The sequence below is a fragment of the Oncorhynchus mykiss genome, chromosome 8 (assembly GCF_057628025.1).
Source record: "Oncorhynchus mykiss isolate SJ-2025 chromosome 8, ASM5762802v1, whole genome shotgun sequence".
Classification (NCBI taxonomy): Eukaryota; Metazoa; Chordata; class Actinopteri; order Salmoniformes; family Salmonidae; genus Oncorhynchus; species Oncorhynchus mykiss.
The window spans coordinates 15,450,001-15,467,028 of NC_143029.1; the positions used below are offsets into that span (position 1 = coordinate 15,450,001).

Consider the following 17,028-nt stretch of genomic DNA (forward strand, 5'->3'; position numbering starts at 1 on the left):
AGGGGATAAGACCTGGATGAGCTAATAATGTAATAACAAAGCATCTATTATATATCAATCAGGACAACTCTAGTATAAGAGACTGTTTTTTTTATTCAACATTACAGCGTTTTACCTTACCTGTACAATTTGTATTTATTGAACCCTTATTTCACCAGGTAAGTTGACTGAGAACACGTTCTCATTTACAGCAATGACCTGGAGAATAGTTACAGGGGAGAGGAGGAGGGGATGAATGAGCCAATTGTAAGCTGGGGATGATTAGGTGGTCATGATGGTATGAGGGCCAGATTGGGAATTTAGCCAGGACAGCGGGGTTAACATCCCTACTCTTAAGATAAGTGTCATGGGATCTTTAGTGACCACAGAGAGTCAGGACACCCGTATAAACGTCCCGTATAAATGAAAATAATATACATTTGAGAATAAATTACAGTTCAGATACATCTGAATAATGATAAAACATTTGAACAATTCTTAAAGTGATACATCAAATCACTTGAAACAAGAAAGAGCTTTAAAGCTTTGAACTTAATAAAATCAATGAAATCGAAATGTGACACTTAGTCTTTGTTTTTATGTGGATATTAACACATGAACAAATATTGAGACAAAATATAAATAGAATTCAGGCAATTCCAGTTTTTAATTAACAACTGCGTTTGCCAAAAAAAGACATTAAAATGTAATGCTTGTGACTAAGATACTCCATCATATTCACAAACAAGAGTAAGGAGGAATGTTATTGAATTTAGGCAACTGTGCTCAGAGCTTAGAGAGTGAAGCAAAACAAAGGACGCTGATTTCACAGTGCATTCAGAAAGTATTCAGACCCCTTCCCTTTTCACACATTTTGTTACGTTACAGCTTTCTTCTAAAATGGATTCAATTGTTATTTTTTCTCTCACCAATCTACACACAATACCCCATAATGACAAAGGGAAAACAGGTTTTTTGATTTTTTTGTGCAAAACTATAAAAAAACGAACAGAAATACCTTATCTACCTAAGTATTCAGACCCTTTGCTATGAGACTTGAAATTTAGCTCGGGTGCATCTTGTTTCCATTGACCATCCTTGAGATTGTTTCTACAACTTGATTGGAGTTCACCTGTAGTAAATGAAATTGATTGGACATGATTTGGAAAGGCACACACAGGTCTATCTATATAAGGTCCCACAGTTGACAGTGCATGTCAGAGCAAAAACCAAGCAATGAGGTCGAAGGTATTGTGTCGAGGCACATATCTAAGGAAGGGTACCAAAACATTTATGCAGCATTGAAGTTCCCCAATAACACACTGGCCTCCATCATTCTTCAATGGAAGAAGTTTGGAACCACCAAGACTCTTCCTAAAGCTGGCCACACGGACAAATTGAGCATTCGGGGGAGAAGGGCCTTAGTCAGGGAGGTGACCAAGAACTCGATGCTCCAGAGTTCCTCTGTGGAGATGGGAGAACATTCCAGAAGGACAACCATCTCTGCAGCACACCACTAATCAGGCCTTTATGGTAGAGTGGCCAGACAGAAGCCACTCCTCAGTAAAAGGCACATGATAGCCATTTGGAGTTTGCCAAAAGGCACCTAAAGGACTCTCAGACCATGAGAAACAAGATTCTCTGGTCTGATGAAACCAAGATTTACTTTTTGGCCTGAATGCCAAGCATCACATCTGGAGGAAACCTGGCACCATCCCTATGGTGAAGCATGGTGGTGGCAGCATCATGCTGTGGGGATGTTTTTCAGTGGCAGAGACTGGGAGACTAGTTAGGATCGAGGGAAAGATGAGCGGAGCAAAGTACAGAGAGATCATTGATAAAAACCTGCTCCAGAGCACTCAGAACCTCAGACTGGGGCGAAGGTTAACCTTCCAACAGGACAACGACACTAAGCACACAGCTTGAGTGGCCCAGCCTTAGCCTGGACTTGAACCCGATCGAACATCTCTGGAGAGACCTGAAAATAGCTGTGCGGCGACGCTCCCCATCCAACCTGACAGAGCTTGAGAGGATCTGCAGAGAAGAATGGGAGAAACTCCCCAAATACAGGTGTGCCAAACTTGTAGCATCATACCCAAGAAAATGCAAGGCTGTAAACGCTGCCATAGGTGCTTCAACAAAGTAATGAGTAAAGGGTCTGAATTCTTAAGTAAATGTGATATTTCAGTTTTTTTTTAAGTATACATTTCAGAAGATTTTGAAAAACCTGTTTTTCTTTGTCAGTATGTGGTATTGTGATGTCATTGTGGGGTATTGTGTGTAGATTGATGAAGGGAAAATATTTTTTAGAATAAGGCTGTAACTTAACAAAATATGGAAAAAGCAAAGGTGTCTGAATACTTTCCAAATGCACTGTATATACTGTCACAGTGTGATCTTGAGGCCTTTGCTCCACTAGGAGATAAAAGGATAAAGTCAAGTAACTGTGATCAGAGCTCAGGTCTTCAGTCGTAGCCTACTCACCAGTCAGAGTAAACACATTAAGGAGATTCATCTTCTAGTCCATAGTACCTTGACCAGGCACTAATGTAGTCAGTGTGATTAGGGTCGAGACAGGTACAGGAGTGTACCTTCTATAGTGTTCATCAGCTCTCCGGGTGAAGTTTCCCTTGGTACAGATCTAGGATCAGCTGTCCCCCAATTCTATTGTTAACCATTAGTGGGGAAAACTGACCCAAGACCAGCGTCTAGGGGCAACTTCTAGGGCCCCTATAGTGTTGGAATGGCCGCCTTCTGGATCCCCATAACTGTGTCATAGAAGCAGTTCTCATTGACCACAGAGGTCAGGCTCTGCACACTGAAGTCCCTCCCCAGCAGGGCATTAAGGTCCACACACTGGGGGTCATTATCCTGCCCTCCTGGACCCTGCAGACTGCTAGCCCTCCTCTGGGCAGCAGGATGGGGCTGGTGGGGCCCCGGTCTGAGGTGCTCCTGCTGGGACGCAGCACTCCTCGGCCCGGCCTCCTCTGTGAAGTTGAGTCTCTGGAGCTGGGCCTCCAGGGCGCTGGTCAGGGAGCACAGCCGGGCCCTCTTGCCCAGCGTGGCGCCCTCCAGGCTGGGGAGGCCCATGGTGGAGCGGCTGTGAAGCTGGGGCTCCGAGTGGGTGTCTCCCGGGCAGGGTTGGGTTGCACCACTGGACACACTGCCGTCGTCAGAGTGGTGCTGGTGGCCTGCAGTCCTCATGGCCTGCAGTTCCTGTTGTCTTCTCCAGGAGCCGGCTCTGACCGGTGCAGGCTGGGTCCTATGGAGGGAGCCTAGGTACTCTCTAGAACCTCTCTCTGATAGGAGGGGCCTACAGGTCCGGTCTCGAAGGGAGCGAAGAGCTTTCACTACACTGGCCTTATTCTCCAAACCACTGGAAAAGACACATATAGATCCATATGAGATCAAGTCAATTAGGCACTGCCATGTTAATTCCAATGTATATATTTTGTTCTTCTGGCTTTTTCATGACAGATGAAACATTCATTATCTCTGTCATTTTCAATGTCACCTGCTACAGAGCTGGAACACGGTCTCTGGTCTCCCCTCCACCTGAGACTTGGTATGGACCAGCTCCCAGATACATGGGCTCTCCGTTCCTGCTGCGTTCCCCAGGCGGACCTGCACCGCCGACACCGGGACGAGCCAGCGGAACTTGAAGGCCTCCAGGTCCCCTGAGCGTGACGTGGTCTGGAGCACATGAACTCATTAGAACTCCAATGATGTCATATCACATGTATACAGCATGAAGTCACCAGTACAGTTTATCAGATGTGTTTGAGACTCACCATCCTCTTTCTCATCTTGCTGCGCTCACGGTACACCAGGATCACCGCTCTCTTGAAAACTGAGCAGAGAGGAAGGAGCAACTAGATTTTAAGTCAGATATTTTTGATTGTTGTAATAAACACACATTTGAACACATTTGAACACCATATCATCCAGTCAGTAATTCTGGTTCAACTCTTCATTGTAAAAAGTCCCACTCACCAAACAGCATTAGCTCAGGATGTTTCCTCATGCGACCCAGGGAGGGGAGAGGGTTGAGCCATTTTAATGAGGAGTGGATGAGGAACTCTCCCATGGAGATCTCTGTAACCTGGAGAGGAGAGAGGATGACACAGTCTGGGAGGTTAGTGGTTTAAAGGGTTCACTCTGTGATTCATGTAATTGTATAAAAATACTATAATATAATGTATGTACACTACATGACCAAAAGTATGTAGACACCTGCTCGTCGGACATCTGATTCCAAAATCATGGGTATTAAAATGGAGTTGGTGCCCCCTTTGCTGCTATAACAGCCTCCACTCTCCTGGGAAGGCTTTCCACTAGATGTTGGAACATTGCCGCAGGGACTTACTTCCATTCTGCCACAAGAGCATTAGTGAGGTTGAGCACTGATGTTGGGTGATTAGGTCTGGCTCACAGTCTGCGTTCCAATTCATCCCAAAGGTGTTCGATGGGGTTGAGGTCAGGGTCTGTGCATAGAATGCCATTGTATGCTGTAGAATTAAGATTTCCCTCCACCAGAACTAAGAGGCCTAGCACCAACCATGAAAACAGCCCCAGACCATTATTCCTCCTTCACCAAACTTTACAGTTGGCACTATGCACTCGGGCAGGTAGCGTTCTCCTGGCATCGAAACACTGATTAGTCCGTCAGACTGTCAGACGGTGAAGGGTGATTAATCACGCCAGAGAATGAATTTCCACTGTTCCAGAGTCCAATGGTGGCGAGCTTTTACACCACTCTAGCTGGCGCTCTCCCTGCGCATGGGGATCTTAGGCTTGTGTGTGGCTGCTCGGTCATGGAAACCCATTTCATGAAGCTGCAGACAAACAGTTCTTGTGCTGACATTCCTTCAAGAAGCAGTTTGGAACTCGGTAGTGAGTGTGGCAACTGAGGACAGACAATTTTTACTCGCTTTCAGCACTCGGTGGCCCTGTTCTGTGAGTTTGTGTGACCTCCCACTTCGCAGCTGAGCTGTTGTTGCTCCTGGACGTTTCCACTTTACAATAACAGTACTTACAGTTTTATGGGGCAGCTCTAGCAGGGCAGAAATTTTACGAATTTACTTGTTGGAAAGGTGGCATCCTATGACAGCGCCACGTTGAAAGTCACTGAGCTTTTCAATAAGGCCATTCTACTGCCAATGTTTGTCTATGGAGATTGCATGGCTGTGTGCTGTGTACATACATTTGTATATACAGTTGAAGTCGGAAGTTTACATACACTCAGGTTGGAGTCATTAAAACTCGTTTTTCAACCACTCCACAAATTTCTTGTTAACAAACTATAGTTTTGGCAAGTCGGTTAGGACATCTACTTTGTCTCAAAGATTATTTGTCTCACAGATTATTTGTCTCACAGATCACGTCTCACAGATTATTTCACATACACTCAGAATTTTACATACACTAAGTTGACAGCTTGGAAAATTCCAGAAAATGATGTCATGGCTTTAGTAGCTTCTGACTAATTGACATCATTTGAGTCAATTGGAGGTGTACCTGTGGATGTATTTCAAGGCCTACCTTCAATCTCACTGCCTCTTTGCTTGACATCATGGGATAAAATCAAAAGAAATCAGCCAAGAAGAAGAATTGTAGACCTCCAGAAGTCTGGTTCATCTTTGGGAGCAATTTCCAAACACCTGAAGGTACCACGTTCATCTGTACAAACAATAGTACGCAAGTATAAACACCATGGGACCAAGCATCATACCGTCATACCGCTCAGGAAGGAGATGCGTTCTGTCTGCTAGAGATGAACGTATTTTGGTGCGAAAAGTGCAAATAAATCCCAGAACAATAGCAAAGGACCGTGTGAAGATGCTGGAGGAAACAGGTACAAAAGTATCTATATCCACAGTAAAACGAGTCCAATATCGACATAACCTGAAAGGCCGATCAGCAAGGAAGAAGCCACTGCTCCAAACCCGCCATAGAAAAGCCAGACTACGGTTTGCTGCTGTACATGGGGACAAAGATCGTACTTTTGGAGAAATGCCCTCTGGTCTGATGAAACAAAAATATAACTGTTTGGCCATAATGACCATCGTTATGTTTGGAGGAAAAATGGGGAGGCTTGCAAGCCGAAGAATACCATCCCAACCGTGAGACACGGGAGTGGCAGCATCATGTTGGGGGGGTGCTTTGCTGCAGGAGGGACTGGTTCACTTCACAAAATAGATGGCTTCATGAGGAATGAAAAGTATGTGGATATATTGAAGCAACATCTCAAGACATCAGTCAGGAAGTTAAAGCTTGGGTCTTCCAAATGGACAATGACCCCAAGCATACTTCCAAAGTTGAGGAAAAATGGCTTAAGGACAACAAAGTTAAGGTATTGGAGTGGCCATCACAAAGCCCTGACCTCAATCCCATAGAAAAGTTTTGGGCAGAACTGAAAAAGTGTGTGCGAGCAAGGAGGCCTACAAACCTGACTCAGTTACACCAGCTCTGTCAAGAGGAATGGGCCAAAATTCCCCCAACTTATTGTGGGAAGCTTGCGGAAGGCCAACCGAAACGTTTGACCCAAGTTAAACAATGTAAAGACAATGCTACCAAATACTAATTGAGTGTTTGTAAACTTCTGACCTACTGGGAATGTGATGAAAGAAATCAAAGCTGAAATAAATCATTCTCTCTACTATTATTCTGACATTTCACATTCTTAAAATTAAGTGGTGATCCTTACTGACCTAAGAAAGGGAATTTTTACAATGATTAAATGTCAGGAATTGTGAAAAACTGAGTTTACATGTATTTGGCTAAGATGTATGTAAACTTCCGACTTACACTATACAGTTGATGTCATTTAGCAGACTGCTTTACTTTTATCCAAAACAATGTACAAGCAACTTAAAATCACATACATTTTCGTATGGGAGGCCCCAGCGGGAATCAAACCCACAACCCAGGCGTTGCAAGCACCATGCTCTACCAACTGAGCCACAGGGGACCTATATCTTTTGTAATATCACTCATATAATGGTATGACTGGTGGCTATGCTCTACCTCTTTCTCAGGGCCACTCTGCTCTGCCACCAGCTGGTCAAACACAGTTCCGTAGTCCTCGTAGATCTTCTGCATCTCATTGATGTGACTGGCCACCTTCTCCATGGCTCTCAGAGCCTCTGATGGATGCAGACAGACAGACAGACAGACAGACAGACAGACAGACAGACAGACAGACAGACAGACAGACAGACAGACAGACAGACAGACGAAGTGTTACAGCACACACCAATAGAGCTCAAGCCTAGCACATCAGACAGACCTGGCAATGGGTGTGTGCTGTGTGTCTTATGGTTTCTGTGTGTGTGTGTGTGTGTGTGTGTGTGTGTGTGTGTGTGTGTGTGTGTGTGTGTGTGTGTGTGTGTGTCTACACGTCCCTGTATGAGTCTATGCATGCTCATACATAAACCCTGTCATATGTAGTCCTACCTGTGAGGTGGCTGTGCTCCTCGCTCTCTGAGTCGGTCAGGGAGACCAGCTGTCTGAGCAGCAGGGGGTACTTGAGCACCCTCTGGACTGGCTTAATGAGGTAGGACTCCAGGGTGGATGAGTGCTGCTTGGTGGGGTTTCTCGCCTCCAGGAACTGCTTGAAGGCCCGGTCTGTCTTCGCTGTAAACCGGAAATTAGGACTTAGGCTAAGTGTGTGGATGAATCGCAAAAGCAGGTATTGATTCCCTGCCTTTGCACTGGCTTTTCAGATGGAATTTATGATTAACTGAGTAGACGGGATATTCTGGTCTAGTGTAGATGAGAAAGCAGGCTTTTGATCCTCAGAACTTTCACTGACTTTTCACTTAGATGGCATTTTCTAGCCTATGGTTGAACAGGGTACTACTGTAAGTGGGATGTTCAGATCTACTGTACATGAGGTAGCATAGCTATCAGCCTTACCTCGTTCCAGAACCTTTTGGACTTTGATGTGGTTGGCACAGAAGCCGCTGTAGAGCTTGAAGTGGTCGGCGTAGTAGAGAAAGGAGCCCCCCAGCGAGAGAAGAAGTTTCTGGATGCAGAAAGAAAAAGAAGAGAGAATGCACAGTCACTTCCTGTAAACATCAAACAGGCCTACCTCTGACTAACACTGCAGTCAGTAGGCTAAGTAACATCCTGTTAATGAAACGTGAAGCTTTCCCACTAGACCTTCAACATGTGTTCCAAATGGCACACTATTCCCTAAATAGTGCACTACTTTTGACCAGAACCCTATGGGAATAGGGTGCCATTTCACGCATGTCACCAGACTTGTTGTGGATATACTGTACCTTGAATTGTTCCGGGGTCTCCAGGGAGCTGAAGTTGGGGGAGGAGGCGATGCGCTCCTCCAGGGTGTGTAGGAACACTCTCTGGAAGTCCAGCATCTCAGGCAGACTGCCAAACAGAGACTCCATCTAGTGGAGGGAGGAGATGACAACAGTTAGAAACGAACCAGAGGACAGAAGATTATTGATCATTAGAAAGCCTTTATGGGCACCATTTAGCTACTGTATATACACTACATAGCAAACTAAAATGCTACAAAAGTACAGAATAGAAGATGGAAAGAGATTTACAGATAATGTAATAGAGGTGGTTGGGAACCATGCTCATGTGATGGATAGACTTGTCTGAGATCTGAAGACTTGAGTTAACTCCCTAACACCCGGGTTCAAATCCCGGTTGTCACACTAACATACAGCTTACTAACAAGTCATAATCAAATAAGCACATACTGTAATGTTATGTTATTGTATTTGACATGTGCTTAGACATGTAAAACTGCCTATATTTAGACATTTTACATGTAGGCTATATTTTTTATATTGCCCACACCATCTGTACTGTACCTCATCGTGGCTGAGGAAGGTCTCACTCTGTAGAGGCGTTAGGTAGATGTCAAACAGAGAGCCCAGGTCCTGAGGGACAGAGACAGAGAACAAACTTTATTAGACTGTGACTTCACCACTAACCGACAATAACATCATCACTATCAGAATAAAACATAATCACTATCAGACTGTGACATCATCACTATCAGACTATAAGATCATCACTATCAGACTATGACATCATAACTACTAGACTGAAACATCATCACTATCCGGCGGTGACATCATCACTATCAAACAGTGACATCGTCACTATCCGACTGACATCATCGCTTTGACATCATCACTATCCGACTGTGACATCTTCACTATCCGACTGTGACATCATCACTATCCCACTGTGATACCATCACTGTCACATCATCACTATCAGACTATGACACCATCACTATCAGACTATGACATCATCACTACTAGACTGAAACATCTTCACTATCCGACTGTGACATCATCACTATCAGACAGTGACATCATCACTATCAGACAGTGACATCATCACTATCAGACTGTGACATCATCATTCTCCTCAGCCTGACACATGGGCGTTAAAGAAGAGGGTAAGTAAATATGCATTACACTAAATGCTACTAGAGATCATTAACAAACAGCCACTTAGAGACCATTCATTAACGGGCAGATCATTAATAAAGAGACACCATCAATTATAAATCCCCAGAGAGGATGTTCCAGCATTCTCTTAGATAGGGCAGCAGAATGTGAGGGACCAGTGTTCATAAAGTGTATCAGAACAAGAGTGCTGATTTAGGATCAGATCCCCTCTATCCATTCATTACTATATAAAAGGCAAAAGTGATCCTAGATCATAACTCCTACTCTGATACATGTCGTGAATAGGCCATGACCTCTCTTTTGTGTAGAAGTGCTGATCTAGAATCAGGTTCCCCTTGTTCATATCATCTATTCATCCTTATCTAAAAGGCTAAACGCATCCTAGATCATAACTCCTACTCTGAGACACTTGGTGAATAATGGGCCAGGTGTGTACCTTGACGTAGGACTTCTCTGTGTCCACCAATTCCTGTATGACCTTACAGAGCCTCTCAGAGATGGACATGTGTCTGGGGCAGGGGGGCTTCAGGGTCTGGGGAACGGGGGGCTCCATGGAGTAGGGGTTCCTCTGGCCCTCCACCACCACTGCCCCCGCTGCCCCACGGCCCTCTGAGAAGGTCTGGTTCAGCAAGCACACCGTCTCAACATTCTGAGGAAACAGAAGAGAGACGAGTCAGGAGAGATTCTCATTTCAGCTCTGAATATCAAATGACTGCCCTTTACTCTGGGGAGTTAAGTTACAACTCAGCCCTGAATCTACTGCGACAAGCACCTAATCATAATGCCAGTTAAAATCATCGACCCCTTCTGTAGTTCCGAGAGCATGTCTGTCAAACCTCTGTATTTGGAGAGGCAGAAAGTGCAGAGAGAGCCAGGTCTATACCCCAAATGACATCCTATTCCCTAATAGTGCACTACTTTTGACGAGGGCCCATAGGTTTAAGCCAGGCTGCTGTATAATGGGCAAAACAGGATCAGAGAGATTTGGACACTGTGGGTAAACACTGCTATTCAGTTTTTCATAAGACAAGAGACAGAGCAACTAACAGCATGATATCTGATACATAACCGGGAGTCTAGTTACTGAAACAGCATGTCACATCATATACTTCCATCCATCCACAATGACACCATTTTCACTCAAAGATCTTCAGTAGATTTGAAAGGCAGCACAATCGGCGGTAAACACACACACACACACCAGGCAACCCCCAGTAGCAGGAAGGATCCCGAGCCAGAGCTTTGCCCATTTGTCATCATAATTTCTCCTGTCAGGCTATAATAAAGTGCTGACAAACTGATAAATCCCTCTGGTTAGGACTGTTGTGCTGTGCTGCAATCCAGCTTTAAAATACCCTCTAAAATAGAAGCAAACGTGGACAAAGAAGGTGAAAATAAGCATGAACATTTATGGGCTTATTATTTCCTGTAACATGTGTTCTCTGTGTATCTCTCAGGAGCGTGTAGCCTATGTATCCTATAAGTTGTACCTACAGTAAGACCTGAACAGTAAAAACTCTCCTTCCCAAGCAATAACACCAGAACAACACTAGCTACAGTACCAATGCATAATCAGTGCAGTACAATACAGCAGGTCAATTCAAATTGAAGTCAGTCAATTCAGGAAATAAACTCAAATTCCAATTCAGTAATTGCATCTGTTTTCAATGATTTCTCAATAAACTGAAAAGGAGAAACTACATTACAGGAGCTACAGTAGAGAGAGGCACTACATTACAGTAACTACAATAGAGAGAGACACTACATTACAGTAACTACAATAGAGAGAGGCACTACATTACAGTAACTACAGTAGAGAGAGGCACTACATTACAGTAGCTACAGTAGAGAGAGGCACTACATTACAGTAACTACAATAGAGAGAGGCACTACATTACAGTAGCTACAGTAGAGAGAGGCACTACATTACAGTAGCTACAGTAGAGAGAGGCACTACATTACAGTAGCTACAGTAGAGAGAGGCACTACATTACAGTAACTACAATAGAGAGAGGCACTACATTACAGTAACTACAATAGAGAGAGGCACTACATTACAGCAGCTACAGTAGAGAGAGGCACTACATTACAGTAACTACAATAGAGAGAGGCACTACATTACAGTAACTACAATAGAGAGAGGCACTACATTACAGCAGCTACAGTAGAGAGAGGCACTACATTACAGCAGCTACAGTAGAGAGCGGCACTACATTACAGCAGCTACAGTAGAGAGAGGCACTACATTACAGTAACTACAATAGAGAGAGGCACTACATTACAGCAGCTACAGTAGAGAGAGGCACTACATTACAGCAGCTACAGTAGAGAGAGGCACTACATTACAGTAACTACAATAGAGAGAGGCACTACATTACAGCAGCTACAGTAGAGAGAGGCACTACATTACAGTAGCTACAGTAGAGAGGCACTACATTACAGTAACTACAGTAGAGAGAGGCACTACATTACAGTAGCTACAGTAGAGAGCGGCACTACATTACAGCAGCTACAGTAGAGAGAGGCACTACATTACAGTAACTACAATAGAGAGAGGCACTACATTACAGTAACTACAATAGAGAGAGGCACTACATTACAGTAACTACAATAGAGAGAGGCACTACATTACAGCAGCTACAGTAGAGAGAGGCACTACATTACAGCAGCTACAGTAGAGAGCGGCACTACATTACAGTAGCTACAGTAGAGAGAGGCACTACATTACAGTAGCTACAGTAGAGAGAGGCACTACATTACAGTAGCTACAGTAGAGAGAGGCACTACATTACAGTAACTACAATAGAGAGAGGCACTACATTACAGCAGCTACAGTAGAGAGAGGCACTACATTACAGTAGCTACAGTAGAGAGAGGCACTACATTACAGCAGCTACAGTACAACCAGCAGAGTGATCCTGTCGGCTGCCTGCTCGCTCAGGAGATTACCTCATCCAGCAGCCCGGCCAGCATGTCCTTCAGGGACTGTCTGAGAGACGGCAGGGAGAAAGTCCCAGGGATGAAGTCCCCCACCCCCACATCATCCTCCTGGGACAGAACCCAGCACATAGCCCCACTGGTGGAGCTAGATAGAAACAACATGCTACACGCCTGGCTGGGCGTTCTGACCTCTGCTGGTAGCCATTCATCCCTGGAGTTTGTCGAACCTGAGCCAGTACTCTCCTGGCCACTCATCTCATTTTAGCAGGTGCCCTGATCACCAACACAGGACACGCCATCAAACACACCACTTGCTGCTCTTAACCTGACACACACACGCACACACACACACACTCCATCTCACCTGGCCGAGCTGCTCCGTCCCATCAGCGGGTTGTGGTTGTTGTGACAGCTCCTGAAAGGGAGACGTTACAGAGCATTCTGGAAGCTCCTGGGGCAGTAGCATATCTGAGAGATAAGCAGACAGGACAGTATGATTCAAGATGGGCCAGAATGCTTGTGCACAAACACACACACAAACACACACACACATACAGGTGCTGAGAGGGAATTCCTGGTTTAAATCACTAGAGGCAGTTTTACAGCAGTCCGTGGGATGAATGGTGGATGTTCTGTACTGGCGGGGAGGTTAAGTGCACCTGACTGGTGTCAACCACCATCAATCTAGCTTCACTACAAGCCCAGCAGGCAGGAGCAATTCATTTGGCCTCACACCTTCTCTCGCAGGGGTCTTATACAGCCTACTTGGCCTCACACCAACAGGAACAAACAAGTGTTTATCATCTGTTTGAGACAGAATAGAGACTACTATCATTATACACTGAGTGAACAAAACATTATGAACACCTGCACTTTCCATGACATAGACTGGTGAATCCAGGTGAAAGCTATGATCCCTTATTGGATTCCTTATTAATGTCACTTGTTAAATCCACAATCAGTGTAGATGAAGGGGAGGAGACAGGTTAAAGAAGGATTTTTAAGCCTTGAGACAACTGTGACATGGATTGTGTACGTGTCAAGAACTGCAACGCTGCTAGGTTTTTCACGCTCAACAGTTTCCTGTGACTCAATATTAGGAAGGTGTTACCTAATGTTTGGCACACTCAAGTGTAAATTCAGTATCTGTTTTTCAACAATATATATAAACTTTGTTTGTCAGTGATTTAACGATGGCCTATGCTCATGCCAGTAATCAGTGATCTAATCACATACCATTGCATGATGTAATGAAGACAATAATGATCCTAGCTCCATCATGGAGTGACCGTGCTGCGCTGCCCAGACCAGTCAGACATGCCAGCTGTCTTCACATCCTCTTAATTGAATCAGCATGAGGCATTTGAATGTCTCCAGCCAGGCCTAAACACCCTGTGGAATTGGCTGGGCAGCATGGCATTCCCCTCCACAGACACACTGGCTGATCAAAGATACTGCTGCCTGAGGCCCTCTAGTGCTGAAAAATGAAAACCTGCTGGTAGAAGACACTGAATGCCCTCCAGTAAACCAAATGTTGAGTTAGTTCAAATAGGTTAAGAAGTACCCCGATGTCAATAACAGTATCTGTATGAAGATGAGGAATGTGAACTTTAGAATCTTTAGAACAAGAAGTGCCGTTTTAAAAAGTAGTCAATAAAGCAGTGAATTGGGAGCTTTAACAGTGTGAGGGCCTTCTTGTTCTATACTAGTGTTCTTTATTAGACCAGCACCTATGTTTTTAAGGATGTGCGTATGACCACAAACTTTTCTATAGAATGTGCTTTCTATACCTGTAGGCCAGGGGCCACAGTGGCTGGGTGGCGGTGGTGCTGGCTGCCAGGGGCCACAGTCTGACCAGACAGAGGTATGGTCCTCAGTGGTCGTGTCCTCTCGTCTGAGCAACAGATGGAGGGTCTGGTGGCTGAACAACAGGTGCGTCAGACCCATGTCCAGGGAGGACACACTGGTCCCATTCAGAAACAGGATCTCATCCCCCGCTCTCAGACCTGAGGGAAAGAGACATTACTAATCAGGCTGTTAGTGTTTGTCACTAGGTAAGATACATCATCTGTACTGTGTGTTCTATTCCTGAAATAAAGTCTGTTTATTTATGTTAAATAATTAATTGAATTCAGCTGCCTTCTTGAACCACCTTTACTATTGCAGTTTTACATTCCTAGAACAGTAGTGGTCCAGACAATTTTTTACATCTTGGTCAGAGCGCCAGCACACCATAACTATGAATTGACGTACCTTCAGTGAAAGCCAGTCCCTCTGGAGTGACCTCACTCACATAGATATGGCTTTTCCTGGTTCCGTCTACATGGCCCGTCACAGCAAAGCCTACAGGTGGGATAGGTCAGAGGTTAAAACAGTAAGACATGATATTATACTGTAATAAGGTAACCGAAGTGTAAATAAGCATTTTTTTGCAAACACACACACACAGACACAAACAAACGCACACACACAATCCCCACTACACACAATCCCTACTCACCAAAGTCCACTGCTGTGTCTGGGCGGGACAGTTGTATGGTGAAAACATTGAGCGGGAAGACCTCTAGCTCATCATACACCTTTCAGAAGAAGAACATAGAAGAGTGAAGAACAACTCATCAACACATAATCAATGTACTTCCTAAAGGGGCAAGAAATGTTGTCTCTGAAACAAAATGATAATAATCCTGGAATTATGGTTTAATATTGAAATGTATTGACTCTGAGATAACACAATAAGTGACTGAATAAATCAATGAATGCTTACCAGTGAATTGCTACTGTATAGCTGGGGCCTTACCAGGTCTCGTAGTGGATCTGTGAGTGCTGGGGAGCTGGTCTCCGTGTCCTGACCCACCAGCCTTCTCACACGCAGGCAGTGCTGGCTCGGGTCCAGGTGCATGTCCTAGTTCAAGACCCAAGTGAATGAGTCAATGTGCGACCCAAGTGAATGAGTCAATGCGACCCAAATGGCTCCCTAATCCCTATGGGCAAAATTGGCTACCTAATCCATATGTAGTGACCTACTTTTGATCAGGAAACAATGAGGCTACGTCCAGAATGACATATTATTCCTTATGTTGTGCACTACATTTGCACTACACCACTGCACTACTTTTGACCAATACCCATAGAGGGCTGTGTTTAAAAGTAGTGCACTATATAGGGAATAGGGTGCCATTAGTGACTTCGCCTCAGTGTGTCAGAAATGTTCAGTGTCTTCAGCTACGGTAGCTAGCTACACTCCCGCACAATCACTAACAGTCTTCATGTTCTCAATCAGCTAAAATTATGCTGTAGTGAATGAACTTTCTATGGAGAGAAAGCATGAATTATTGAGGAATCCAGAGCAATTAAACTAGTAGCTGTTCTGTACAATTCTCTTCTATCATTCCCGGTTTGCCTTTAACATCCATATCAGTCACTGGAGAATTCACCGCAAAATGCTGACTTCAGAGTTAGGAGAGTGTTGAAATGTATTAATAATGAGGCGATAGATGCAGTATGCTTACCTTACAGGCCAAAGATAGCACATCTGATACGAGGAAATCGGGTTTGATGTGCAGAGTAACTGTTTGGCTTTCGGGCATATTCACACAGACTGGAGGTTCCAAACTGCTGAACCAAGGGTTGCCTTTAGGTGGTGCTATCAACTGCATTTTGGCAAGAGCGTCCAATCTCTGTTACGGAGAGACAAAGAGGGAGGAGTTCATTTAGGTTTCTTAACTGACAAAAGGTATTTTATAAATAGGTGTTTTATATTAAACAAGTTCAAATAATTAAATCAGGTAAAAACATCTCTCTTGGCATTGTGGTGAAAAGTTCTGAATTCTGTGACTTTTGCCACAAGATATTATTCTTATAATATTAATACACGATGACAAAAAAAAACTGACATTAACTAAATCTATCAATCGTAGATGTTTAATTAAAACCCCAACAGAAATGTGTGTTTTCATGGCAGTCTCAGCTGACCTATGTGTCTATCGAACTAAAGCCAAAAGACATTGAAAGCACACAACAACAGGTCTGTGGGGGGGGGGGGCCATTCTCTGGCCGTACAGAGGGCTGTCACTAGGTGACAATGGAATTCTCCGTCGGCCTAACCCCCCCATCCCCCAGACCCTTGAAGGGCTCTTTGCCCTCCTGACGCCTGCCTGTTTGCATGAAGCAGGGTCAACATACCAGGATGCTGCTGTGACAGCTGTGCTAACCCCGACCCCGTGTGAATAGAAAGCCCCCCCCCTCCATTCCTCCATCCCACCCACCCTCACTATCCCCCATTAGGCTGAGATTGATCAACAACAAAACTCCTCGAGTAGGTCCCAAATGGCACCCTATTCCCTATATCGTGCAATACCCATAGGGCTCTGGTCACTATGTGCCCTGGTCAAAAGTAGTGCACTATATAGAATATAGGATGCCATTTTGGATGCACTTCTCCCTAACACTTGGTTCTAGAGCAAACATAGGGGCAGTATTAGGAGACTTTCTTCAACAAAGAGGAAAAAGGTTGATGTATCAAATGTATCCATGACAACCTAAAGTTATTGAATAGAATATTGTAATGTGGTTAGCTAGTGAAAGATGAAGTGTTCACATATTTCCACTGGTTGCAGAAATGATGAGTTAACATGTTGGAAAATGTTTT

At 44.4% G+C, this 17,028-nt stretch overlaps 1 protein-coding gene and 1 long non-coding RNA gene across 2 annotated transcripts in view; one reads left to right on the forward strand and one right to left on the reverse strand.

The window, feature by feature from the left end:
* The window catches only part of LOC149981403 (uncharacterized), a 169,870-nt gene that overhangs the window by 80,874 nt on the left and 71,968 nt on the right, over positions 1-17,028 (forward strand). The gene's annotated exons all lie outside the window — the stretch shown is intronic.
* Positions 76-17,028, reverse strand: part of LOC110529190 (rho guanine nucleotide exchange factor TIAM2) — a 59,673-nt gene continuing 42,720 nt past the window's right edge. Inside the window, exons 10-25 of the mRNA XM_036984842.2 lie at positions 15,890-16,057; positions 15,178-15,282; positions 14,878-14,956; positions 14,631-14,720; positions 14,168-14,383; positions 12,742-12,845; positions 9,874-10,086; positions 8,826-8,894; positions 8,265-8,390; positions 7,897-8,005; positions 7,435-7,614; positions 7,006-7,124; positions 3,973-4,081; positions 3,771-3,829; positions 3,494-3,672; positions 76-3,355 (exon numbers count right to left, since the gene is read on the reverse strand). Of these exons, the coding sequence (XP_036840737.2) occupies positions 2,710-3,355; positions 3,494-3,672; positions 3,771-3,829; positions 3,973-4,081; positions 7,006-7,124; positions 7,435-7,614; positions 7,897-8,005; positions 8,265-8,390; positions 8,826-8,894; positions 9,874-10,086; positions 12,742-12,845; positions 14,168-14,383; positions 14,631-14,720; positions 14,878-14,956; positions 15,178-15,282; positions 15,890-16,057 (2,571 nt within the window). The 3' untranslated portion in view covers positions 76-2,709. The remainder of the gene's footprint in view (positions 3,356-3,493; positions 3,673-3,770; positions 3,830-3,972; positions 4,082-7,005; positions 7,125-7,434; positions 7,615-7,896; positions 8,006-8,264; positions 8,391-8,825; positions 8,895-9,873; positions 10,087-12,741; positions 12,846-14,167; positions 14,384-14,630; positions 14,721-14,877; positions 14,957-15,177; positions 15,283-15,889; positions 16,058-17,028) is intronic.